The sequence below is a fragment of the Amphibalanus amphitrite genome, unplaced genomic scaffold (assembly GCF_019059575.1).
Source record: "Amphibalanus amphitrite isolate SeventyFive unplaced genomic scaffold, NRLGWU_Aamphi_draft 000762F_arrow, whole genome shotgun sequence".
Lineage (NCBI taxonomy): Eukaryota > Metazoa > Arthropoda > Thecostraca > Balanomorpha > Balanidae > Amphibalanus > Amphibalanus amphitrite.
The window spans coordinates 1-27641 of record NW_024882256.1 but is presented as its reverse complement, the minus strand read 5'-3'; the positions used below and the strand labels follow the sequence as shown (position 1 = coordinate 27641).

Sequence of the window (27641 nt, the reverse complement as noted above, 5' to 3'; positions counted from 1 at the left end):
CCAGTCTGTCGGGGCGGCCAACAGCGGGAAGTACACCTGCACCGCTGCCAATGACGTGGGACAGGCCTCCCAGTCGGCCCGGCTCACGGTGAAGGGTCAGTTTGCGATATCGCTTCAAGAGTTCCCCCATATTCTTATACCATTTCACAATGTGTCCTATCTTGTCATGCTTATCCATATCCTGGTGGCAAAAAGTCCTCGCCTTTTTGTTGACTTTGCCATACCTTTGCTCTTAATTGACTCGATATTCTGGGCGATTCCGTAGAGGCTCCGGAGATTGTTCCCTTCAGCATGGACGCGCCGCTCAGTACGGGAAGAGACGCGGCTCTCACCTGCAGTGTGGCCAAGGGAGACACGCCCATGACCATAGAGTGGACATTCGAGGGCCGGCCGGTGGCGGAGCTGCAGAAGGTCCGCGTTATTTCGGGTGGCTCGAGGAACAGCTTCCTGACGATCGAGTCTGTTGACGGAAGTCACAGCGGACTGTACACGTGCACGGCTACGAACGCGGTGGGCGCGGCGGTCCACTCGGCGCGGCTCGCCGTCAAGGGTCAGTGGCGAGCTGGGCCAGCGGAAACAGCAGACGGTGCATGGCAACCTCATCTTCCTGAAAATGGCTACTGTCTCCGTCATCCTCATTCCTCATTGATCCAGACAAACTTCTATTCCTGCTTTTTACATGCCACGGTATTCCATTATGTAGGCTCCCGGTATACGCATGTCTGGTGTGAGGTGCTCTCTCTGGCCCGCTCTGGTGGCTGACGTCGGCGGTCGGTTGGCAGAGGCGCCGCAGCTAGTGCCGTTCACGGTGGACGCGCCGCTCAGCGTCGGTCGCAGCGCCACGCTGCTCTGTAACGCGTTCAGAGGGGACCCGCCGCTGACGCTGGCGTGGACTCAGGACGGACGCCCCATCTCGGACACGGCCGGGGTGCGGGTGGTGGACGCCGGATTCCGGACCAGCGTGCTCACCATCGAGTCGGTGGCGGCGGCCCACAGCGGACTGTACACCTGCACGGCCACCAACCCGGCGGGCGCGGCGGCGCACTCGGCGCGGCTCACTGTCCAGGGTCAGTTGGCCGCACGGCGGGGACGGGCGACGGCGAGTGGTGATCGATCTGCCGCGATGCATGTCGATGGAGCCCTTGATCCTTCTCCAGCCTCTCTGTGACTCCGGCTGTCCGTCCTGGCATCATCCGTTCTGCTGGTGATCAGACGTCTGGCTCGACAGAGGCGCCCGACATCGTCCCGTTCAGCATGGAGTCACCACTTAGTACCGGAGAGGACGTCGCGCTCGCCTGTAGCGTCAAGAAGGGAGACACGCCCATGAACATCACGTGGACGTTTGAGGGCGGCCCGCTGGGCGCCGAGCTGGGCGTGCGCGTCCTGTCGGCCGGGCCTCGGTCCAGCTTCCTGGCGGTGCCGTCCGTGGGGGCGGCCCACTCCGGCGTCTATACGTGCACTGCCTCCAACGCGGCCGGACGGGCGTCCCACTCGGCGCGGATCACCGTCAAGGGTCGGTCAACTGCGACAGCTGTGCGCCTTAGACGGCACTCGTCCCTGTACTCTTCTGTATCACGGTCCAATGTGACTTCCTGTATCCACCAACACTTGTTCTGTTACTATCGTCCCCACTTCTGTTTGAATATTATCTTGACGTTTGGTTGGGCTGGTTGGTTCATCAGAGGCGCCGGAGATTGTTCCCTTCAGCATGGACGCGCCGCTCAGTACGGGAAGAGACGCGGCTCTGACCTGCAGTGTGGCCAAGGGCGACACGCCCATGACCATAGAGTGGACCTTCGAGGGCCGGCCGGTCGGCAGTGACATGGGCGTGCGTGTGTTGTCGGCCGGACCCCGCACCAGCTTCCTGGCCATTCAGTCTGTGGGCGCGGCTCACAGCGGCGTGTACACCTGTACCGCCACTAACGCGGTGGGCGCGGCAACCCACTCCGCATCGATAGCGGTCAAGGGTCAGTCGCACGAAATTCAGCCAACAGGTGTCTCCTGTAGAATAGTTGTTGCTGCTTGAAATGTCTTGATTCGTTTCATATTTGTTCCTCCAATGCCTCTGCTATGTTTTGTTCAATGGCTGTTTCAGTCACCTTGCACAACGTCGCCTGGCTTTCGGCATAGTGTACTGTGCGCTTCCTACTTTAAGCAAGAAGTCAAGTGAGGTTGAAAAAGAGCATGCATGAGCGCTCCTTGTAGAATCCAATGCCCCTAAGCCACCAATCCTTCCGCACGGGCGGCGGCATCCTGATGAGCCAGTTGTGAGGAAAGCTTTAGCACTATAATCCTTCTGTCCCTAATTGCTGGCAATGTTTCACTTCAGAGGCGCCAGCGATCGTGCCTTTCGAGTTGAAGGAAGCGCTCAGTCTGGGCCAGGACACGGCACTCACGTGTAACGTTTTGCGCGGCGATCTGCCGCTGACCATCACGTGGGATGTGAACGGCGGCGCGGTGGACGGCCTGCGCTCGGCGCGGGTCCTCTCGGCCGGACCGCGAATGAGCATCCTGACGCTGCGGTCGGTCGGCGGGGACACTGGCGGTCTGTACACGTGCACCGCCGAGAACGCCATCGGGCGCGCCACCCACTCGGTCCGGCTCACGGTCAAGGGTTAGTCGACCCGGCAGTGCCACGCTCTTCCAGTCCTCGACTCCTCGTCCACCTTTCGGTGTCCTTTTCTGGTGCTACCCGCCTCCACTTCATTCACCCAGTTTCATCTTCGCTTGTTCGCGTCCTTACGTTCACTATGGGCTGGCAGAGGCACCTGAACTTGTGCCATTCGATGTTGTCGCTCCACTGAGCACGGGAGAAGATGCTGCTCTGACCTGCCGAGCCAGCAAGGGCGATACTCCGATGACGCTATCCTGGACCTTCGACGGACGTCCCGTCACCTCTGCAATGGGAGTGAATGTGATATCGGCGGGCGCCCGGACCAGCTTCCTGACGATCCAGTCTGTCGGGGCGGCCAACAGCGGGGAGTACACCTGTACCGCTGCCAACGACGTGGGACAGGCCTCCCAGTCGGCCCGGCTCACTGTGAAGGGTCAGTGTGCCCGTGCCGGGAGCTTGCACAAGTGCACACTACGCATCCCCTGACCTGGACTCCTCTTGTGTTCCCAGTGTTCCATATTTTACTGTATCCTGTTGATCCGTTGCCTTGTTGTTCTCTTGTCCAGCTTTGTTCCAGATCATTATTTTGTGTTGGCTTTGCTTTTGGTTGGCAGAGGCGCCTGAGATCTCGCCTTTTAGCATGGAGGGCCCTCTGAACACGGGCGAAGACGCAGCGCTCACTTGTCGAGTCGGCAAGGGCGACACCCCACTGACCCTGGACTGGGCGTTTGAGGGCCGGCCCGTCACCCCCGATATGGGCGTGCTGGTGCTCCACGCCGGCTCCCGAATCAGCGTGCTGACCATCGAGTCTGTGGAGGCGGCTCACAGCGGAGCGTACACCTGCACCGCGGCCAACGCGGTGGCCAACGTGTCGTACACGGCGCATCTCACTGTGAAGGGTCAGCGAATCTCTGGATAGGAACCGGTTTTACTGTGACACTAATTGTCTGATGTCCTGCCTCCCTGGCCCATTTCCTTCCGTTCATTCCCTAAACATGAAGCCTCTCTTTGGCATATTATTTAGCTTGAACGCGATGCCGGGGTACATTTGAATTGGCAGAAGCGCCGGAGATCGTGCCCTTCAGCATGGACGCGCCGCTCAGCACGGGAAGAGACGCGGCTCTGACCTGCAGTGTGGCCAAGGGCGATACGCCCATAACCATAGAGTGGACCTTCGAGGGCCGGCCGGTCAGCAGTGAAATGGGCGTGCTGGTGCTCCGCGCGGGCTCCCGTACCAGCTTCCTGACCATCGAGTCTGTTGACGGAAGTCACAGCGGACTGTACACGTGCACGGCTACGAATGCGGTGGGCGCAGCGGTCCACTCGGCGCGGCTCACCGTCAAGGGTCAGTGGCGCGCGGTCCTGCCGTCACACCCGCATAGCATGATCGTTTGAAACGTGGGTTAAGCCAAACGACACCTAGAGGTGCCGATATAGTTTCCCTTAGTACACGCCAGGTATCTGATCCTTGTGTTCCTCACAGTTCTTAATGTTCTTTTCAGTTACGATTTAGATACTTTCTGGGCTTCTCTATTCGGTAAGTGCGTCCGTCGGCTTAAAGTTGATTGGTGCGTGAGGCTCGGCCTGCTCGTCTGGCTCCTCCAAGGCTGACCCAGGGTTCTGCACCAGCATCACCTTCTCTTCACTGACTAACCCAGCTGTATAAATATGGTTTAAAAGATAAACACGATTTGGTGAAACCCAGTTAAGTCGTACCCATCCAACTTCCCTCTCCTTGGGCCTGCGGCGAGCTCCGGTTCCCGGTCCTCCAGAGGTGTGCGCGGCGCTACTGAGCGGCATCCCTGTGCTCGCCAGTTCCGCCGGAGATATTGCCGTTCCCGGCGCTAGATGCGCTCATGGACGGTGATGACGCCAGTCTCACGTGTTACGCGTACAAGGGCGACACGCCGATGACCATCTCGTGGACGTTCCACGGCCGCGACGTCTCCATGGAGAGGGAGTTCACCACGCAGGCGGTGGGCACGCGCACCAAGATGCTAGTGATTCCGGCCGTGTCACACGGCCACTCCGGCACCTACACGTGCATCGCGAAAAACGCAGCAGGACGCGCGGAATATTCCACACAGCTGGTTGTCAAGGGTCAGTGTGGTGGTTGTCTTAGATGTAGATATTAGGTACCCTCGATCCGAATCTGTTCTATCCTATCCAGTCAACCATGTCCATGTTGCCTCTCTGGCTCTATTCTTACACGTAGTTGTTCTGTGTTTCGAAAGCAATCGTAACATGATCACCCCAGCTGATTGCTAGCCTGGGAATGGATCGTCTACCTGTCATTTCAGTGCCACCGGAGATTTTTCCGTTTCCGACGCTCGATGCGCTGAGAGACGGCGACGACGCGACGCTGCAGTGCTACGTGTTCAAGGGCGACACGCCCATGACGATCACGTGGACTTTCCACGGCAGAGACGTGTCGATGGAGCGTCAGTTTACCACGCTGTCGGCCGGAGACCGGACGAGCATTCTGCTGGTCAAGGCCGTGTCACATGGCCACTCGGGCACCTACACTTGCAGGGCCAAAAACGCGGCCGGGGTGACACAGCTCTCGACCGCTCTGGTAGTGAAGGGTCAGTTTTTACGGCTGTGGAAATGCTTGTCTGTGACAAAACGTCCTCCTTTTTCATCCTGCTGTTCCGCACCACCTGTTTCCGCCTCCTGGCTATTAAAATTCTGGTCGATATTTCTTCTTTCCATGTTTGTACATGCTTACCTACAGACAATTAAAGAAGTATCATGGTTAGATCATTTTCTGGAAACGGTTATGGAGTACGGAGGCCAGCTTATAGGTAGGATCCCCTTAGCATTCATATTGAGCCAATCATCGGATGACAATTCTCCTTTCTGTCCTGGTTGGGCGGCGCGTTGTCGGTGGAGCTTCGCTTATCCATGAAATAGTGACCAGTCAACCCGAATTAATGACACTAGTTAAATCGAATTAATGACACTTATCGGGGTTACATGAGCACAGTAAATACGTATTTAGCCGCTAATTCGAATTAGGAACGCATTACCGACTCATGTAGCCACCTGCTAGTACGAATCGGCGATCCGATCCGCGGTTACATGAGCAAAGCAAATACGTATCACGATCGGATTCACCGCTAATGCGAATCAGGAGCGTACTACCGACTCATGTATCCACCTGCTAATACGAATCGGCGGTCCAAACAAAATCCGCTGAGAAAGAGGCTTAGAAGCGAATAGGACCAAGATACGTATTACAGGAACTATTTCTTTCCAAAAAGAAACATTAAAATGCAAAATAATAGGTATTTTTTTCATTTGCTTCTTTTGAAATAATAATTAAAAAAATATATCGCTATTTTGTCAATAAATATAGTGAAAACCAAAAAGAAAATATCAAAGTACTTTCAGTTGAAACATTTTTCTGACAGCACTACAGACGAATCAAGAGAGGCAAGTGCCCAATGAGTCAAAGCAAGACAACTTTATGTTCAACTTTTTTTTGTTAAGTTAATTGAGGATGTTCTGAGCAGATTAAATGCAAAAAAGACATGAGATATTACATTTTTAATTCAGTCACCTCTATTGCTACGGAAGTGCGCCACATTTATATGCTATTCCGTTTGTAATGCGCATCGGGCCGAGAGCCAAACTAGACCCGTTTGACGTCACTAATACGAATTTGCTCATGTAGTCGGTGCACTGAATGCGTTCTTGGGGAGCTGATGCGAATTAGCGTAAGTGCGTCTTTGGAACGGATCGCTCATGTAACCGAGTTATTCGATTCGGGCCGTATTTCACAAGAACTATTCTTTGCTGACTGGAAGCGTCAAAATGCAAAATAATAAGCATTTTTTTATTGGCTGCCTCGTAGAAAATAGCAAAAAAATGTTGGTATTTTGGTTTAGTCTTTGCATGTGAAACAAAATGAATGAAATATTTTGATAGATAATTTTTTCTGACCACCCTGCTGTCGCTGCATGGCGAATCAGTGCCCACTGACTTAAAACAAGAAAACTTTGTTTTCATTTTTTGATTTCATGTTAATTTTAAATGTTTTTGAGCCTATCAAATGATAAAAGTATTTAAAATTTAGTTCAGTCGTCTCGGTAAATGCCGCAACTGCGCCATGACTGTACGCTAATCCTATTCCGTTTGTGATGCGCATTACCGGCCGTCGAGGAGTCAGCACGGGTGAGCCAAACAAGATCCGTTTGACGTAGATAAAACGAATTAGTCTCATGTAACCGGTGCCGTAGATACGTTTGTGGGGAGCTGATGCGCATTAGCGTAGTGCGTATTTGGAACGGATCGCTCATGTAACCCCGGTAACTGTCCTGGTATGCAAAACCTGGCAGCCTCCTCATGTATGGTAACCTGGCAGCACCTCTGGACCGTGTTTCTGTGCGTGCCGAAGTCCTGCTGTTCCCGTCGACCAACCCGACTGCCGTAGGGTAGGAGAGTCCCTCGTGTCGTCGAGGGCTTCGCCCCTTGTCAAGCCTCTACACATCATAGGACAGGCAGCTGCTTTTGGATAGCATGGGTAGTTCAAGGCGCTGACGTTCCTCGTTCCCAATCACCTTGGCTGTGAACCGGTCTAGCTGTTTGACACTTTTCGCTGCGCTGAATCCATTTCAGTTCCTCCGGAAATTCTGCCGATCCCAGCTCCGGGGGCCCTGCGCACTGGAGACGAGGTGTCACTGAACTGTAACGCGTACAAGGGCGACACGCCGATGACCATCTCGTGGACGTTCCACGGGCGCGACGTCTCCATGGAGAGGGAGTTTGCCACGCAGGCGTTTGGCTCGCGCACCAAGATGCTGCTAATCCCCTCGGTGGCACACGGCCACTCGGGGACGTACACCTGCACGGCGAGGAACGCAGCAGGGCAGACGTCCGTTTCCACGGAACTGGTGGTCAAGGGTCAGTCTTGTGGCAACTGGTGGTAAGGGTGCCTGATCCTTCCGTTGTTTTCAATCCTACCTGCATCCCCCCCCCCCCCCCCCAATATGCCTTATATTCCCGCCTGCGCTCCTCGCGTCGTCTTAAACGCATCGCTGCCTGTTCGTGATACCAATTTATATTCTCTTCTAATGCGATGTGGCAATGCAATGCAATGCAATGCAATGGTTTCGACTGTATCGCAATCACAGCGCAGACAGGTGGTGATACCGCCAAACAAAGTATCGGCCAAAAACGGACATATTTACGGTACTTGTTTAGTCAACATATTAAGTGAAATAAAGCCGTAAATTACAATACACAATGCAAACTTGATGAAAACAACTTTTTGCACATTTTAGCTGAACAACAAAAACAACTTTCTGTTAAATGGCACAATAAACGCAAAATGCACATGCTTGTGACACCGACGGCGCTTGCACCCCGGAGTCGTGCGCATCTTCGGCGCCTCGGCGCCGCTACACCCTCCCCGTTCGGTCTTCAAGGCCGAACATCAAAAAGCGAACACGAGGAGAACATGAGAGAGGTAGTGCGCACGTTTGCATTTCCCCATATCAACAAGTGCCTCGCAAGACAGGGATTGTCTCAATCGAACTGGCATATTGCACAGCGAGCTCGCTCAGCTGGTGCCTAGTACAATGCCTTTAGCTTCACGACTGGGCGCCACATCTCCCGGCCCTTTGTTCTAACCTTAACACTTCTCACCATTCCGTCCTGGCCAGCACGCCTTTCTATCACGCGACCCAGTCGTCGCTGGATCCTTGGAAGGCCACTGTCGGCGATCACAACAGCATCGTCAGTCTCCAATGATTCATCTGGCTTCAGCCACGAACTTCTGTCACCACTGGCTTCCGCAGCGTGCCCCAGAGCACAGTCAGCAACTCCGAGTGAGGACCTGGCGCCGAAGGGGAGAACGTTCCTCAAGCGTACCTCTGGCGGCTGAACTGTGTCACCGCTCCGCCATCGAGGATCTTCAACAGACAAGTGTCGTTCTCCAGTAGCCAGGTTGTCGTCCAGATGAAGCTGCTGGGGCTCCACTTTGATGCGATTCGTGGTGCTCTTCGGCTGCGTCGGTTTCAAGTGTCGAACTCGACCTTGGACCACCCATCCAAGCCTGGTTTTTACCGCGAAAGGGCCGCCGTCACGACTCTTGATGAAGTCGACAGGCTCCAGAGCAGCGGGGACGTTTACGCCAATCAAGAGTCCTACTTCAGCGTGTATGTCAGGCGGGACGACTTCCTGCAAGTGCGGCCAGTCGGAGAGATCGTCAACTCTACAGACCTCCTCCCGGCTGGCTGGGATGCTTCCCAACGAGAACACCTCAGGTAAGTCAACGGGGCCACTTTCGTCGCTTATGCCACATATCGATAAGCCCTCAATGGTAGCCGTCCAGACGTTGAGCGGATCCCTGGCCACGGTGAGGACGGAGAGTTTGGTCTTCGCCGAGGTGGGCACCCCTAGCTTGTCCAACAACAACTGACTGCAGAAGGTGGATGAGCTACCGTTGTCGAGAAAGGCATAAGTCTGTACAGTAGTCCCACCTTGATACTTCACTTTCACAGGAACGATCGGCATCTTCATACCTGACTGTCCTTCTTTTCTAGAAGAGAGGACATTTGCTGCTGCCTGCGGCGCCTGCTTGTCACTTGATAGAGTCATCGGCGGGCTATCGTGACTGACCGTCGCCGTCTGGTATCTATGGAGCACAGATGGGTGGCCCTTCCCGCACACCATGCATGTCAGACGGGACTTACACCATCTGGACCTGTGACCCGCCTCCAGACATCCGAAGCAGAGCACGTGCTGACGAACGAGCTTCTCTCTTTCCACCAATGGTTTCTCTGCAAAAATTGGGCACGCAGACAAGTTGTGCTCATTATTGCACAGTACACATGTCTTCTTTTCGGTTCCAATGTCCTTGGTTTTGATGTAGTTGCACTTGGCTTTGGTCTCCTGAGGCTTATCAGTTCTTGATACGTCTTTCTTGAGAAAGACTTGACGGCCGAAGGCAGCGTTCGAAGCTATTCTAGCTTCTACTTCAATCAAGCTGACCAGATCAGAGAATAGTGCAGACCTTCCATCTCCTTCTGCCAGACGGTCAACTTCTCTCCGCCATTTTTCCTGAATTGCGAAGGGCACCTTCTCCAAAATATTCTTCATTGTCTTTGGATGGTTCAGCTCATGGCTGGCTCCCATCAGACTGTCCACCGCGTTGTGACAGGTTCTCATCTCTACCGCGAGCTTGTCGAGTCCGGCGACATCATCAGCCTTCACAAGTGGCCAGTTCACCAGACGGTCGATGAATGACTCAGCCATCCGGTCAGGGTTGCCATACCTCTTCATCAATAGCCTCTTCGCTTCCTCATAGCCACCGGTCTTCATGAACATGCATCCCCGTACGATGTCTCTTGGTGTACCAGACGTAAACTGCTCCAAATAGCGAAGCTTCTCTTCCTCATCGACGACCACGCTAGCGACTCGTCCATCAAACGCTCTCAAAAACTGGTGGAATCTGGCAAAATCGCCTGAGAACACGGGAATGTCTGGCTTTGGGAGAACACACGAGGTGAGCAACTTCTTCATCAAGCTCGCCTGATGATCCTCGTTCTCGGTACGTCTAGCTTCTGGTGCCGGAGGGGGAGTGGCCGGTCTCGAAATGGGCGAAATCCTTTCCTGGGTGCTGTTACCGGTTCCTCCAACAGCCGTTGAAACAGTCGAGTTAGGCCCGCTTTCTGAAAGCGCGGCTTCAAAGGCTTCAGATTCTTCAAGGGCTTCACGCAGCTTCAATTCCTCCTTCTTCATCTTCAGTTCCTGCTCACGAAGCTCCAACATCTGCCTTTCTTTTAGGAACTTCATCTTCACTTTCAGAGCAGCTCGTCTAGCTGACTCCTGGGCCTTCGTCGAAGCCAGTGATGATCTTGCACTTCCCCGAGACAAGACGGACCCACCATCATGGGAAGCACTGTCAGCTGGCCGCACATCTTCATCAGGACAGACAGCCCGCTGGTTTACCGGGTCCCGAACAACGTCCTGACCAGCAGCGGAGGCCCGCAAACGAGCACCAGCACCAGAAATCTCAATGCAGCAATCCTCGGGATCTACAGCGTCAATAGCAATATCTGATTGGCTGGGCCTCGAGCCTCCGTCGACGAGACTGGTCACGACAGGACTGGTAGCCGAAGCAGCTGACTGACCTACCTGACGTTCATCATTCTGACCCTCCCCGGTCACAGAGTTACCGATTAGGCGAGCAACAAATAGGGTAACATCAATGCCTTCCTCTTGAAGAGCTTCCCCTAACCTTTTTACAAGTACAGCCTTAGTGCCTTTGGCATTACGATTTCTAGCCAAAAGCTGTGCCCTTAACAATTGCACTGTCAGCCGCGACAAATTCATGATTCAAACGGTACGTATGATACAAGCGAAACGTACCTTTCAAACACCAATGCGATCGGCAATACAAGCCGCCTTACATGACAAGACACAAGCCTATCGAGCTCAACAGGGTCACTGACCCCACTCAGCCTTTTGCACGAGAGCCAACGTACCGGCAAGCCGAGACTAGCGTTTTTCAATCCCTGACTTGACGCTGCAGCGGCGGCGATTCCAGGCCGACATCAGACAGCCGCCGGTACGACGATCCACTAGCGCCGAGACGAATGAAGTCGAACGGGTCTCGGGCGCTGTACAAACGACAGTCATTTCAACGTAGACGAAACTGTCATTTCAACTTCTTGCAAATAGTCTAAAATGTCGCATCAATGAGTCGATAGTTCGACCCAGTCGAAATTGTCACTTCAGTGTGCGACAGTCAAAACTGTCGACACAGTCGAAACTGTAGTTTTCGACACACGACTTGTCACACTGTCGATACAGTGTGATACAGTCGAAACTGTTCCCGCCTGCGCTCCTCGCGTCGTCTTAAACGCATCGCTGCCTGTTCGTGATACCAATTTATATTCTCTTCTAATGCGATGTGGCAATGCAATGCAATGCAATGCAATGCAATGGTTTCGACTGTATCGCAATCACAGCGCAGACAGGTGGTGATACCGCCAAACAAAGTATCGGCCAAAAACGGACATATTTACGGTACTTGTTTAGTCAACATATTAAGTGAAATAAAGCCGTAAATTACAATACACAATGCAAACTTGATGAAAACAACTTTTTGCACATTTTAGCTGAACAACAAAAACAACTTTCTGTTAAATGGCACAATAAACGCAAAATGCACATGCTTGTGACACCGACGGCGCTTGCACCCCGGAGTCGTGCGCATCTTCGGCGCCTCGGCGCCGCTACACCTTAAGTTGGACTTTCTGGTTATTTGCTAGTTGATGAGATTTCGTCAGATTGAATGATGCAATGCCGTCGACAGGATTTCAATAGCTAGGCTGTTATGCTTCCATAGCTAAATTTGTTTATCATTAGCTGACTTGAAAATCTCATGGCATCACTATGCACCGACACTATGCCCATTGCCTATCTTATGAAGACATGGCTTTCATTTGCCTGTAAAATCTGGGAGGATTTGGCTAGCTTGTGGAAGAAGATGCTCCGGGTTCTGTCCCGCTTCTTATATTGAGTGAGTTGGCGTATCATTATCCTGGTCCTAACCGCACAAGGCTCCAGCAGGCTTGCATACACTGCGGTCGTTCGAACTTCGGAGGCAGTGCTGTGCCCGTCGCTGCAGGCGTGACGACGTCTCCTCAGACTGTCGGTGCACGTTCCAGAGCCGCCGCAGATCTTCCCGTTCCCGACGCCGGACGCCCTGCGCGCCGGGGACGAGGTGTATCTGCCGTGTAACGCCTACAAGGGCGACACGCCCATGACGGTCCGGTGGACGTTCCACGGGCGCGACGTGTCCATGGACCGCGAGCTGGCTACGCAGGCGATCGGGGACCGCACCAACATCCTGCTCATCAGGTCCGTCCAGCACGGCCACTCGGGAACGTACACCTGCACGGCGCGCAACGCGGCGGGACGCGCCACCTACGCCACCGAGCTGGTGGTCAAGGGTCAGTGGCTACATACACCTCTCCTCGGCAGTCCTCAATGGTCCTTCCGCATTCCGCATCCCTTCTCCGCTAATCGCCTTCCTCTCCTCGCACTGCCATCAGTCTCTGACGAACACTGGTGGCGGCACCAACGAAAGTGTCGAAGAGCAGCCTCAGTTGTGGATCTACATAGTTAATATCTTAAACTGCTTTGTTCGCCAGTTCCGCCGGAGATATTTCCATTCCCGGCTCTGGATGCGCTCAGTGACGGTGATGACGCCAGTCTCCAGTGTTACGTCTACAAAGGCGACACGCCGATGACCATCTCGTGGACGTTCCACGGCCGCGACGTCTCCATGGAGAGGGAGTTCACCACGCAGGCGTTCGGCGATCGAACCAGCATGCTTCTGGTCAAGTCTGTGTCTCATGGCCATTCGGGGACGTACACGTGCAGAGCTCGGAACGCCGCCGGCGCTACACAGCTGTCCACTTCGCTGGTTGTCAGGGGTCAGTTGTGCTCCGGGCTGGGCGGCATGCCAACATGTTCACGCGTTAACTGATGCCTCAGTATTCCTTGCTCCTCTTTCCGCTTTTCATTTTCCTTGAGTGACTGGCTTCCTTTTATCTGGACAAGTGCGTCACATATTATGGCGTCCTTTCCTTCAGTCATGGGCCTCCAACGTGTTTTTTTCTTTTTATCTTGGTTGTAGACCTGACATGGTTCTGGGCATCTTTTCAGTCCCTCCACAAATCCTGCCGGTACCCACGGCTGAAGAGCTGAGCGCAGGCGACGACGTGTCCCTGAACTGCAACGTTTACAAGGGCGACACACCGCTGACGATCATGTGGACCTTCCACGGGAAGCAGCTTCCCATGGACCGAGAGTTTGTCACGCTTCCCGCTGGCGACCGCACCAGTATCCTGCTCATCAAGGGGGTGTCTCACGGCCACTCAGGAACATACACATGTTTGGCCAAAAACGCCGCCGGGGAGACTCGCTACTCGACGAAGCTGGTCGTTAAGGGTCAGTGCGGTCTTCCACTTCTCCTGTCCCAGAAACCCCGCTGAGGAGATTCGATGGCCGTCATGACCCGAAGTAAATCAGCGTCTTATATCCTTTTGTCTCCAAGCTCACCTCCTTCATTAGGATGAAAGGTTATATTTCTGTTGAATGCTTCGCCAGATATTTATTTGTTGATTTGATGCGTTTCAGTGCCGCCAGAGATTTTGCCGTTTCCTGTGTCGGACGCGTTGAGCGCGGGGGACGAGGTGTTCCTGCCGTGTAACGTCCACAAGGGCGATAGGCCGCTGTCGATCCGGTGGACGTTCCACGGCGGCGAGTCGGCGGTGCTGGAGCGCCAGTTCAGCACGCTGCCGGCCGGCGCCAGGACCAACATTCTCATGATCCCGTCCGTGCAGCACGCCCACTCGGGCCGGTACACGTGCAGAGCGAGCAACGCGGCCGGGGAGACGTCCTACTCCACCAGGCTGGTGGTCAAGGGTCAGTCCACGATACTCGAGATCGCCAGAGGACCCACTCCTCGCCCCGATATCCTTTTAATGTCCCGTGGCCTCGCCTCGCTTCAGTTACATCCATCAGGGTAGGTGTTTCAACTATATGGGGCTGGTGAAATCCCCCAAGAAGAAATGTTTGTCTTCAATAGCTGGTTAAATGGTTTGGTTATACCACTTGACTCCAGTACTGTATCTTCTTCCAGTGCCCCCGGAGATTTTTCCGTTTCCGTCTCCGGAGGCGCTGAGCGCTGGTGACGAGGTCTCTCTCAACTGCAACGCCTACAAGGGCGACACCCCGATGACCATCTCGTGGACATTTCACGGACGCGATGTCTCCATGGATCGGAAGTTCAACACCCTGTCCATCGGACAAAGAACCAACATTCTCACTATTGAATCGGTGCAGCATGGCCATTCCGGCACGTACACTTGTATTGCAAGAAACGCCGCCGGCAAGACAACTTACTCGGCGTCCTTAGTAGTCAAGGGTCAGTTAAGTCTCTCTTTCTGCGTTCTGGGTTTTAATTGTCAGTGCACTTTACCGGTTCGGCTTCTTTTTCTCATTCCAGTCTTCCTGATTTTCTCAAATCCTGCATCTCTCCCCACGTTTCGTTTCGGTTTGATTGGCTTTTTTCGAGTTGCAAAGTAATTTATGTACAATGGTTTTCAGTGCCACCCGAGCTGGCCGTTTACGGAGTCGAGGACGCTCTGAACGCCGGCGACGACGTCTCCCTGACTTGTAACGTGTACAAGGGCGACACGCCGGTGTCCATTCAGTGGATGTTCCACGGCCGGCAGCTGCCCATGGAGCGGCAGTTCACCACACTTGCTGCTGGCGATCGCACCAGCATCCTGTTGATCAAAGGGGTGTCCCACGGGCACTCGGGAACATACACCTGCCTGGCCAAGAACACGGCGGGAAAGACATCAGTCGCTATCCCTCTAGTTGTCAAGGGTTAGTTTGCAGCCGTTCGATTGTAGGGTTTGGTTTCTGGCTCTCCTATGTATTGCCTCCCACTGATAATATAACCTCTATTTCCTCTCGCTTGCCTCTTCGTTTGATTTGTTTGCTCGAAAACCTAACTTTGAAGTGTACGTGGTATCACATCGACTTTCGGTTCCCCATGAAGCTAGTGGCGTGGAATACCAGTTACCACGTCACGGCTTGTGGCTCATTTGCAGTAGGTACTGAGCCGCTGGTGTCTTACAGGCGACAGTATGTATTTCTCAGCGCTGGCATGCACGGTTCGGTCGGAACACCTTTACTCTGAGCGGGCCGTCCGCCAGGCTCGGTTGGACATAGGAACAGTTTCAGGTCGGAAGTGGTGCTCTTTGGTCAGATAATGGTTGTATCTCTGGCTTCTCTCTTATATTTCCTCACAGTTCGTAAAACAATTTTTTTTAGGTCTGGAAGATTGTCTCTGGTGTGAAACATTTTTTTTTAAATAAATTTATTCGGAACCTTTTTATAGGAATCATTCACAAGGACAGAGCCACCGCTAAGCGAAGCTTGTTGCGTTGACCCTGCCCTCTACCCTCCGATCGCGCAATTCCAGTTCTATGGCCGAATTTAGAGTCCAAAGTTTAATGTGCGCACCTAGCCGCGCACAAGAACTGCAAAACATTCATACGGCTCTTTATTTTACCACATTGGTGTCACCTGTGCAATATTTTTTCGTTTCCAGTCCCACCGGAACTGAGTGTGTATGGGATCGAGGATGACCTTAACGCCGGCGACGACGTCTCCCTGACTTGTAACGTGTACAAGGGCGACACGCCGCTGTCCATCTCGTGGACGTTCCACGGCAAGCAGCTGCCCATGGACCGGCAGTTCGTCACGCAGACATTTGGTGCCCGGACCCGGATCCTGCTGATCCGGGGAGTCGCCCACGGACACTCGGGGACGTACACCTGTCTGGCCAAAAACGCCGCCGGGGAGGCGTCCATTGCCGTGCCGCTGGTCGTCAAGGGTCAGTGGCAGCGCCCAGTTTTCTGGTGATCAGATTCTCATTTAGTTAAGTGTCCTTTAACTGATCACTGGATCCTACTGGACATCCTTGACGATATATTTCAGACCTCATCCACGCCATCCAAACCTCTGGTACCAGCCAGCAGTGGTATTCTACTTCTCTCAGCAACCAGCGTGCCATGTTTTGTTAGGAGGCGTCTAACTGGTCTGGTCTCCCACACCATCCATTGCAGTTCCACCCGAGCTGGCCGTGTACGGAGCCGAGGAAGCCCTGAACGCGGGCGACGACGTCTCGCTGTCATGTAACGCCTTCAAGGGCGACACGCCGCTCTCCATATCGTGGACGTTCCACGGCAAGCAGCTGGCGATGGACCGGCAGCTCAGCACGCAGCCGGTGGGCCCGCGCTCCAGCTACCTGCTGATCCGGGACGTGTCGCACGGACACTCGGGCACCTACACGTGCCGGGCGCGCAACGCCGCCGGAGAGGCCGCCGTGGCCACTGCACTCGTGGTCAGGGGTCAGTGCGCCCGTCCGCCGGAGACCTCCGCTTCAAACCTCTGTCAGTTCCTTCTAAAGGTATCCTCATCAACGCCTTGTTTTAACTCTTTATTCCACTGGCTAACGCATCTTTCGCATCATTCGTTGGTTTTCAGTGCCACCCGAGCTGGCCGTTTACGGAGTCGAGGACGCTCTGAACGCCGGTGACGACGTCTCGCTGACTTGTAACGTGTACAAGGGCGACACGCCCTTGTCCATTCAATGGACGTTCCACGGCAAGCAGCTGCCCATGGATCGCGGCTTTGTCACGCAGTCGGTGGGGCGGCGCACGAGCATCCTCCTGATCCGCGACGTGTCGCACGGACACTCGGGCACCTACACCTGCCGGGCCAGAAACGCCGCCGGAGAGGCCACCGTCGCAACCACGCTCGTTGTTAAGGGTTAGTTAGGGTCATGCTTCATTCTCCCATGGTCTAACTAATTTGCGTCGGGCTCCTGGCCTTTCCGGTGTCCCCTTCCTGGCCACTCTGTCTGGGATCTGCCCGGTTCCACCTTACCATGCCTTTCGATGCCGGTGCCGCGCCTTTCGATGCAGCTGCGTTGTTCTGGGGGTCAGGCGGCTCCAGTCGACCGATGACCCGAGCTAAACTCTTCACTTTACTGCCCATGCTGGTTTGAATAACAACCTGTCCTCTCCGGCAAGTTTGTAGCTGAAATCAGTAGTGTCCTCTTCATGAGGATTTTTAACAGTTGTAATTCCTCCCTTCATCCATAATTGGCCGTTTGGTGCCCATAGTGACTCGATTCTGTCAAATGGTTTGTGCTCTGATATTCATTTAGCTGATTTGCCTGCTTTTTTCTATCTCGTACCTCACTGGTCGGTTTATATGCTATTCATGTTTGATTAGTGAAGGGTGAAGAGGTCCTGCTTATCAAGAGATGCTAAGCATTCATTCCATTAGATATGGGTGGTTTCAAAACATCATTCATATCATTTGTTACACCTCCATTCCATGCCTTGACTGAGTGAACAAAGTTAGGGGTCGTCTCGTCGCAGTAGCCTATGGGTTTCTCCACTCTTTTTAGTGATCAGAGATGCACTGTACTTTGGTTTGGAGGACCTTCTGGGCGTACATGAAATGATTATCAGAATGACACCAGGGCTGCCGTGATCAGACTGATGGAAGCCAGCTATTGCAGAGTTCCGTCTCAGTGACGACTGTCCCCATCACACCGGGGTGCCGGGTTCCACTGCCCGGGCTCAGCGTCGTGCAGCTGACGCCGGGGCTGAGGCCGTGACTTGCCGCCGACCTGACCCGTGCTGGAGACGTCGGACGTGATATGTTCTCCCGCTCTGTGGTCGGTGAACCCGTACGCAGCAGATGGGACGCCGCCTGGGAAGGGCAGACGTCGGCCATATTCATCGGCCCCTGGATCATCACCGTCCGGTGGACAGATGGCTCGGCCGGTCTCGATAGTTTGCTCATTTGGTCACTTTTAAGTTCTGGTATCTATGTTTTTGCAGGCATTTTAACATTTCATTTTACTTTTTTGTTTAATTGCTTAATGACTGGTGGTCAAAGGCAATATTATGAATTTTAGTTTACTTTTGTTGAAGGAGGCACTCCTGTCCCCATCCTGCTCTGTCTCTCGCCCCTCTATCACCCCGTTTCTCTCTTTTCTTGCCCCATCTACTCACACCGCATGCTGCATGTTGTTCTGTGTTGGTGGTCGCCCATCCCTCGTAACGTACTATAACGTAACGTACCTAATGCATGCCGCACCTCACTCTATATGACACATTGAGTGTGCGAGGGAAGGCGACCACCGCGCCCCTCCACAACTGCCCAGGACTCTGGTAAACTGACTGGGTCGTGAGATGGCGGCTTTAATTTGTCACGGCGTTTGTGACTGTGAAAAGGCAGTTGTGGAAGAGGCGTCTTGTCTTGTTTGTAGACATATTGTACTCCACTTAGTTCAAGTGTAACGTATATAACTAGTTGGGGCCCTAGCTTAAATTTTGATACCTTCATTATCATTCTTGTTTAAGTTAACGTAAATGAAGAAGTCTTTACGCTTGTGCGAAAGTTTTGTAGTCAATTATTTTTATTCATAATTGAACTCAAATTATCTTTAAAAGAAATCGTGCCATAAGCCATTGTTGTTTGCACTGTGATAGCCAGGACCAGTTCCAAGCTCGTGCCGTCTATTTAATTACGGCGTTATATCTGTTCACAATAAATCACTGAAGGGCAGCCGGTGTGCTCGGCTGGGGTGACTGGAGCTGGTCCTGGTGCGCGGTGTGTAGCGCTCCGCCGGGCGGCTGTGGAGGTCCGCCCCCGCCCCCGCCCGCTGACCCCCGCCCCCGCTGACCCCCGCCCGGCGGCCCGCAGTGCCGCCCCGCTGGATCATCGAGCCCACCGACAAGGAGTTCGCGCTGAGCAGCACCGCCGAGATCCAGTGCAAGGCCGACGGCTTCCCCAAGCCGCGCATGGCCTGGAAAAAGGCCGCAGGTAAGCACCGAGACACACCGAGCGACGGAGCGGTGCTGGGCAGCGGCGGCGGAATACAGCAGTCGTGTTCAACGGGCCAACAGTGCTGCAACAAGGGGTCTGTCAGAAGGGACCTGTGTTTAGTTACTGGCTGCTTGCTTTGTGCTTTGCCATGAATATGCGAATTTTATTTCACATCAGAGCCAGTGGAATGTTGAGTGTTGATCTGACTGTCTTGGATAGTGCCGTGGACTCTGAGTCTCTTAACTGCCGTGTCTGGCCCCTGTGAGTCTCTGCCGTCCCTGATCCCTGTGAGTCTGCTGACCGCCATGCCGTGGCCTGTCTAAGTCTGCTGACCGCCGTGTCTGTGTCTGGTCCTATAAGTCTGCTGACCGCCGTGTCTGTGTCTGGTCCTATAAGTCTGCTGACCGCCGTGTCTGTGTCTGGTCCTATAAGTCTGCTGACCGCCGTGTCTGTGTCTGGTCCTATAAGTCTGCTGACCGCCGTGTCTGTGTCTGGTCCTATAAGTCTGCTGACCGCCGTGTCTGTGTCTGGTCCTATAAGTCTGCTGACCGCCGTGTCTGTGTCTGGTCCTATAAGTCTGCTGACCGCCGTGTCTCGGTGCCCGCGCAGGCTCGCGGCCCGAGGACTACCGGGCGCTGGGACACTCGGACAGCAGTATTCAGGTGCGCGACGACGGCACACTGGTCATCAACAGCATCCAGAAGCGCGACGAGGGCTACTACCTGTGCGAGGCCGACAACCAGATCGGGCCCACACTCTCCGCCGTCATCTACGTCAACGTACAGGGTAGGCGGAGATGATGGTGGGCGTGCTGTGGTCCGGGTCGGTGGGTACTCGCAGAGTGAGCCGGGGTGGGGGTCCAGCGGTAGGTGGAGTCTGGACGGGCGAGTCTGGGCGGGTAGGCGAGGGTAGGCATAGTTAGGACTTGGGGTGCGGCTTAAATGTCACTGCGCTTTTGCTAGTAAGATTTACATGGATTGAGACTTGGCTTGATTCGTTGCGGGTGACACGTGAGGTATTTCGCCGTGGATGAGTTATATGCGTAGTAAACGGACATTTTCTAGTGGCCTACTCTGGTCCCACATTCACCTCTGTCATCTGTGTGTGTGCTGTGTATGTGGTACGTGCCTGTGACGGGCCCGGCCGCCGGCAGCGCCGCCCCACTTTGAGATCAAGCTGCGGAACCAGACGGCGCGCCTGGGCGACCCGGCCGTGCTGGTCTGCGAGGCGCGCGGCGAGCAGCCCATCACCATCAAATGGAGCCGTAACGGGGCGGCGCTGAGCGCGCGCGAGCCGTCGCCGCGCTACACGATCCGCCAGCAGAAGACGGACGGCGGCGCCAGCTCCGACCTCAGCCTGCAGGAGACGAGCCGGCGCGACTCGGCCACCTACACCTGTGTGGCCAGCAACCCGTTCGGCCAGGACAACACCACCATCAACCTCATCGTCCAGGGTGAGACGCATTGTATGTGTAACCAGGGAGAGACTGTGACTGCGTACCCACGGGGTGGAAATCGTGTAAAGCCCTCTTACTCACTCAAAGGTGACGAAAATTAGCTTAACAAACGCGTCTCCATTATCTGTGCGTTTTCAGTACCAACTCTAGCTGTTAGACAGGTGTGTTGGTCTTGCCGTGCGCAGAGGAGTTCGTCGCTGACCGTTGTTTTCCCGTCCACAGAGAAGCCCGAGGTGCCGTTCGCCATCAAAGTGCTGAACAAGTCCGGCCGCTCTGTGGAGCTCTCCTGGAGCGCGCCCTACAACGGCAACTCGGACATCTTCCAGTACATCATCCAGTACAAAAAGGCCAAGGGTAGGTGCCGGCCTGTGCACTGGGCAAATGCAGGGGGCGTCCGTGTTGTCGGTAGCAGAGCGATCGATCCTTGGTGACAGTATCGCTTGCAAAAGACCCGGCAAAGATACCCCATCGAAATGTAGCCATTGTCCGCCGCCACTCTCCCTGTCCCTTTGTTCAGTGCGGTTGGCAGCAGTGTGTGAGGGTTGTGTGACGCTGTGGCGGTCTGTGTGCCGCTGTGACGCTCTGTGCGACGCTGTGACTGCTGTGACGGCCGTGTGACGCCCGCGCCCGCCCGCCCGGCAGACGAGTGGGACTCTAAGGAGATGGAGCGCGTGGTGATCCCTGGTAAGATGGAGATCGTGTCCGTCATGGACCTCCGGCCGGCCACCGCCTACCAGATGAGGATCATCGCCGAAAACGAGGTAACAAACCCAGACAGAACCGGGGCCCCAAACAGACAACCGACAAACACTGCATGACTGGTAATGTGAATTAGGAACTAATTCGAGGTAATTGCTAATTATGGACTGTATTAGGAAAGGATTTAGCACACTGACGATTTAAAAACATAACAGATCGCACGCTGCGGACAATTAGGGCGATTCGCTGCTTTGTAAGATGCTCGTTTTACTGTTGGTCCTATTGAAGTTTCACGCAGTGCATGCCCTGTTGAGTCACTGTGGACCCATGACCGATGGTGTGTCTAGCTGTGCAGTGTGCACTGCGCAGTGACTCGTCCTGACCCCGTATTGATCGGTGCCGACAAGTGGGCCCGTTGGAGGGGTAACTGCAGTGACCACTGACCAGTGCTGACCCGTGCGACCCCGTGCTGACCTGCCTCCCCGCTCCCTGCACAGGTGGGCCCGTCGGAGCCGTCGGAGGTGGTGACGATCGTCACCTCTGAGGAGCCGCCGGCCGGGCCGCCCACGGCCGTGGTGGTGGAGCCGCTGGAGCGCGGCCTGCTCGTCACATGGAAACCGCCCAGCGACGAGCTGCTCAACGGGGAAGTGCTGGTACGGAAAGGAGAGCCGGCCGAACCGTGGGGAGGGTGGCGGACCGATGGGGGATTTGTACGTCCGACTGTATTACATAGACTGAGTGTGACTCGTCATATTTTCCTTGTTAGGATTGCGCTCGCGGGCCGCTGTTCAGTTTAGCGGCTGGTTCATGACAACGAGTCTGCTGTAAAGTAACAACACCTTCGGCCCTCCACGACTCTGACCGCCCTTCACTGTCTCCGCAGGGCTACTACGTGGGCCACCGCCTGTCCAACAGCAAGAACAGCTTCTCCTTCCAGACCTTCGAGTTCGCCAACGAAGCCACCCGCAAACACCAAGTCAGCATCACCAAACTCGAGTACGTGACGGCACTGCGCACATCAGTGACGTGACGGCGCTATGCACAATGCACATCTGTGACGTGACGGCGCTGCGCACATCAGTGACGGTGTTTTGCGAGTTGTCCCAGCCGTGGTCGCTGGTTCATTTCGCCACGATCTTTTTTCCTCATTAACCATCTAATGGCTTGGATGTGTTAAGAAGATATCAGACATCATCATATTTCAGAGACGGAGTGTGTATCACGATTCACGAACCATCAATTATGTATTGCAATATTGGCACAGTTTTGGCACAAGTCCCATCACCCTTTCGTCTAGAGCCTGCTGGTGCCCATTTAACAGCCATTACTTACGCCGAGGATATATTCGGGCCTGTCCGCACTGGTCGCCGTCACAGGTGGTTCCGCTGTCCCCTCACCCGAGCAGTCCCCTCTTTGGGAGGCAGTTCCGCGGGTACGTAACCCGTGCCCCTCTCTGACAGGGAGTTCCGCGAGTACGAGGTGGTGGTGCAGGCGTTCAACAGCCAGGGCTCTGGGCCGCAGTCGGAGGAGCAGCGCCAGTTCACGGCCGAGGGCGTGCCGTCGGCGCCGCCGCAGGAGATCACATGCCGCACGCTGACGTCGGACTCGATCCGCGCCAGCTGGACGCCGCCGCCGGCCGGCGCCACCAACGGCGTCATCCGCGGCTACAAGGTCATGTACGGACCCAGCAGCACCTGGTACGGTGAGTAGAGCGAAAAGGCGGCAGCCGCGGCGCCGGTCCTTAGATTGGAGGCCTGCATGTTTGGTGAAATGAATGAATCAGTTGATTGGGATACCGGCATTAGGGCTCGCAATCGAGAAATCGCCTGCGAACGCCTGTTCAAATACATTAAAATCTTGTTCGCATAAATCGCATGCGGGAAGTGCGTACGATTGATGCGAGCGTGATTTAATGTAGCTTAATAGGCTCTCGCATGCGATTTCCCGGCTGAGGAAACGGTCTGTTAAAGCCTCTAGGCATCGTCTGACCTCTAATCGTCGGACCTCTTACCTTTGACATCTGACCTGTAACCGCATACCGTCTGACCAGTGTGACCGTCTCCGCCGCAGATGACAGTACGATCGACATGGCCAAGTCGACGAGCACCGAGACTCTGCTGACGGGTCTGAAAAAGTACACCGAGTACAACATCACCGTGCTGGCCTACACGGGCGGCGGCGACGGGCCGCGCAGCCGATCAGCCATCTGCCGCACAGAGGAGGACGGTGGGTGCTCAGGGGGTGTACAGTGGGGTGTACTTACAGTAAGGACGGGCCGCGCAGCCGATCAGCCATCTGCCGCACAGAGGAGGACGGTGGGTGCTCAGCGGGTGTACAGTGGGGTGTACTTACAGTAAGGACGGACCGCGCAGCCGATCAGCCATCTGCCGCACAGAGGAGGACGGTGGGTGTACAGTGGGGTGTACTTACAGTAAGGACGGACCGCGCAGCCGATCAGCCATCTGCCGCACAGAGGAGGACGGTGGGTGCTCAGGGGGTGTACAGTGGGGTGTACTTACAGTAAGGACGTGCCGCGCAGCCGATCAGCCATCTGCCGCACAGAGGAGGACGGTGGGTGTACAGCGGGTGTACCGGGGTGTACAGGGGGTATACAGGGGACGGTGGGTGTACAGCGGGTGTACCGGGGTGGGTATACAGGGACTAGCTGCAGCGCTCTTCCCCAGTGCCAGCCCCACGCTGCGATGTACCCCTTCCACCTGGGGATGCACATAGTATGTCCCTCGCTGGCCGCCTCGGACCAGTTCCTGGCCGCCTTTGGTCCTCAGTCCCTGACGGCGCCCGTCTCAGTGCCGCTGCCCCTGAACGTGCTCGTATCTGTGCTGCGGCCCCTGACTGTCCGTCTCTGCCGCTGCCCCTGACCCCGTCCGTCTCTGTTCGCCGCAGTGCCCGAGGCGCCTGCGGCCATCAAGGCGCTGGCCATGTCGTCCGACAGCATCCTGGTGAGCTGGCGGCAGCCGGAGAACCCCAACGGCATCATCAAACGCTACACCGTCTACTTCATGGAGGAGGGCAGCCGAGAGGTGAGTGCCGGCGCACTGGGCCTCTGGCGGCAGCGTACTCACTGCTGGCGGCGTACCGCAGCCTCTGGCAGCTTGCCGCCCTGTGATAGGGTACCGCTCTGACGGCAGTGCGGGTCGGGGCTGCCGGCTGTAATACTGGTCCTGAGGTGTCGGTGAGGATGCGGCCTGTTGTAGCACACTGCAGCGTTGGGCTGGGTGAGGTTTGACCGACTGGGGGCTGCGGCACACGTCTCATTTATGGTCTGAAATCTGAAATGTTGTGGTTCGCCTTATTTACATTCGAGCAAAGTGCTAACCCAATACCACTCATGCACTCCGTCCACAGCCGCAGATGCACCGCGTCACGCCGTTCCAGCAGTCCTACCGGGCCAGCGGGCTGAAAAAGACGCAAAATTACCAGTTCTGGGTGAACGCTGACACCAGCATGGGCGAGGGGCCGCCCTCGAACAAGGTCACCGTCACACCCCGCAGCCAGGGTGAGTGCTCGGTGGGCATCCCGTCCAGCCAGGGTGAGTGCTCAGTGGGCCTGGGCATCCCGTCCAGCCAGGGTCAGTGCTCAGTGCTCAGTGGCCACACCACGCAGCCAGGGTGAGTGTTCAGTGCGCAGTGGTCACACCGCGCAGCCAGGGTGAGTGGCCGGTGGCCGGCGCGCCACCGGAGCCGCCGCTACGACCGGCTGCCATGCTCCGTTGGAACCGAATGGCTGGTCTGGCCTTGAGCTGGCGCCGAGTCCTCTCCTCACGTCACTGATACAGAACCCTCTGTCCTTCGCCACTGACGCCGTCCCCCCGTCTGTAATTATACTGACATCGCGTGCCCCTGCCGGCCGTGTTTCAGTTCCGGCCCGGATCGCCTCGTTCGACGACGAGCTGACGGTGAACTTCCAGCAGGACGCCAAGCTGCCGTGTCTGGCCGTGGGCCTGCCGCAGCCGACCATCGCCTGGCACCGCGACGGAAAGCCCTTCCAGCCCAACGACCGGATGCGCATCATGCCCGAGGTGGGTCCCCCGCCAGCCGGGAGGGCGGCGGTGCGCCACACAGTGGTGCTGTGTTGTGAGACTGGTAATCCCACCCCAGCCCCAACCCCCGCCAGCCCTGACACCCGCCTGTGCTGTGAGGACGGTAACCGGAACTTGGTGACAGTTCAGAATGCAATAACGGCTAATATTCAGTCAATGCATGAATTTCAAACCCTGACCTGACCTCTGACCACTGACCTGACTGATCTCTGAGCTCTGGTCTCTTACCACTTACTTCTTACCCTGAGCACTGACCCTGACTTAGCCTCTGACCACTGACCGCTGACCTCGACTGACCACTCGGCACTCACCTCTGACTACTGACAACTGACCATCACTGACCTCTAACCCTGACCAATAACTGACCATATTTTACCAGTGACTTTGACCAATGGCCTCTGACTGACCTGACTTTAAAGTTTGACCACTGACCTACCACTGACCTGACCACTGACCCTGACCTCTCTGCCTTACAGGGCTCACTGCAGATTCGCGGCGTGCAGCGCGGCGACCGCGGCGAGTACTCGTGTATCGCCAAAAACCAGTTCGGACAGGACACCGTCTCCCACAAGCTGGTCGTCCAGGGTGAGGCGGGTGCCTGACCGGCCGCGGGAGAGGGGGTTGGGGCTGAACATGGGTGTTTGGTTTGTTTGCAAGACAGGCTGTTTGGTGGAACTAAACTGTGATGGCTACTCCCTGTGCCCGTTGGTGCGTGTGTACGCGCCCCGTTGCCCGGCTGACCCCCCCCCCCCCCGCCCTGGTCCGTCAGCGCCCCCGTACCCGCCCGAGGTGCTGCTGATCGGATCATCCAACAACTCGATCGAGGTGCGCCTCAAGCCCGACCCCAACGACTCTGTACCGCTGTTCGGCTTCACGCTGCACTACAAGGCCGCCTTCGGCGAGTGGGAGACCGTCCAGGTGCCCAAAAAGGTGAGAGCTCCACTCGCCAGAGGACACGGGCCGAGAGCTGGACACGGCGCCGGTCCCGGTACAGGGGGGGGGGGGGGGGGCAGAGTCGGAGCGGAGAATAAATAATCACGCTGCCTGCCGAGTGCCGACCCACTTCGATACGCATAACAGATAAATAACGTGGACACATTGTTAAAGGCTCGACTGATCGGCCGCAAATGAGTTATTCTACTTTTTGTTCTATTTGTCGCTAGCCGTGGTGTGTCGTCTTAACTTGTACATGGTGCTGATGAGTGTCCTGCCGTGGATTCCAGGCGCGGTCGTTCACCCTGGAGAGCCCCTGGTGCGGAACCAAACACCAGATCTACGCCACCGCCTTCAACGGGTGAGAGAGCGGGCAGGGGCAGCCGGGCGCCCTCCTGGTGCCCTGTTACAGGTCACCGGCAGCGGGTCGAAAACCGTGCGCCGCCCGGGAATCGAACCCGGGTCGCAAGAATGGGAATCTTGCATGATACCACTACACCAGCGGCGCGACGGGTTGTTGCGTCGAAATATCGGCCAGCTATGATCGTAGTACTAGTGCCTGGCGTGTTCCATGCAAAATGCAAGTTTGCCTTGTTTTCGGCGGTTGATTTAAATCCAGGGCTGTTCCATCTTCCCACGCTGAGCGGGGCCCCGGTGACTGATCTGTCCGATGTGTGACAACTGACGACTGCCGCAGAGCGGGTCTCTACTTTGGGTCCCCACTCTCCACTGACCGGTGTGTGTGTGACGACTGCCAGCCCCCGCCCCCCAGTCACTTGGGGCTGCAGTGTCTGACGGCTGCTGCAGGGTGGGTCCCGTCGAGCAGTGACCTGTATATGTCTGACGGCTGCCAGTCCCCACTGACCGGTGTGTATGTGTGTGACGACTGCCGCAGGGTGGGTCCCGGCGAGCAGTCTGCTGTGACCGCTGGTGACCTGTAGAGTGTAGGTATAATATGTGTGACGACTGCCGCACGGTGGGTCCCGGCGAGCAGTGACCGCTGGTGACCGTTGTGTCTCGGACGGCCGCCCCCACTGACCGGCGTGTGTGTGGCGGCTGCCGCAGGGTGGTCCCGGCGAGCAGTCGGCCGTGCTCACCACTCGCACCAAGGGCCAGGCGCCGACCATGCCGCCGGCCGACCGCTTCCTGCGCATCCAGGCCAAGAGCGTCGAGCTGCACCTCAACACGTGGAAGAACGGCGGCTGCCCGATCCTCTACTTTGTCGTCGAGTACCGCAAACGGTCAGTGCTGGCTCCGGCAGCTCACTAACGCTGCGCCGCGGACCGTGTGCGCCTCTCGCAGTTCTGTTCTAAAGACCGTGCGGGCTCGTCATTACAAGCAGGTATTCCTTGTGTTGACATTCGGCTCCCATCGGTACAAGCCGATCTCTCTCTCTCTCTCCTCTCCTCTCTCTCTCTCTCTCTCTCTCTCTCCTC

At 55.8% G+C, this 27641-nt stretch overlaps 1 protein-coding gene and 1 non-coding gene across 2 annotated transcripts in view; one reads left to right on the top strand and one right to left on the bottom strand.

Moving 5' to 3' along the window:
• The window catches only part of LOC122365765 (Down syndrome cell adhesion molecule-like protein Dscam2), a gene marked incomplete at its 3' end in the record, with an annotated part of 88965 nt that extends 61519 nt beyond the window's left edge, over nt 1–27446 (top strand). The window contains exons 14-31 of the mRNA XM_043337255.1: nt 13772–14059; nt 18935–19054; nt 19667–19843; nt 20211–20510; nt 20736–20867; nt 21156–21274; nt 21710–21865; nt 22096–22208; nt 22673–22914; nt 23283–23438; nt 24117–24253; nt 24579–24729; nt 25091–25251; nt 25749–25857; nt 26042–26202; nt 26496–26566; nt 27101–27125; nt 27271–27446. Of these exons, the coding sequence (XP_043193190.1) occupies nt 13772–14059; nt 18935–19054; nt 19667–19843; nt 20211–20510; nt 20736–20867; nt 21156–21274; nt 21710–21865; nt 22096–22208; nt 22673–22914; nt 23283–23438; nt 24117–24253; nt 24579–24729; nt 25091–25251; nt 25749–25857; nt 26042–26202; nt 26496–26566; nt 27101–27125; nt 27271–27446 (2794 nt within the window). The remainder of the gene's footprint in view (nt 1–13771; nt 14060–18934; nt 19055–19666; nt 19844–20210; nt 20511–20735; nt 20868–21155; nt 21275–21709; nt 21866–22095; nt 22209–22672; nt 22915–23282; nt 23439–24116; nt 24254–24578; nt 24730–25090; nt 25252–25748; nt 25858–26041; nt 26203–26495; nt 26567–27100; nt 27126–27270) is intronic.
• On the bottom strand, nt 26643–26713 carry Trnag-ccc. Its single transcript has one exon. It is a non-coding gene; the product is annotated as a tRNA-Gly (tRNA).
• Nucleotides 27447–27641: the final 195 nt, after the last annotated feature.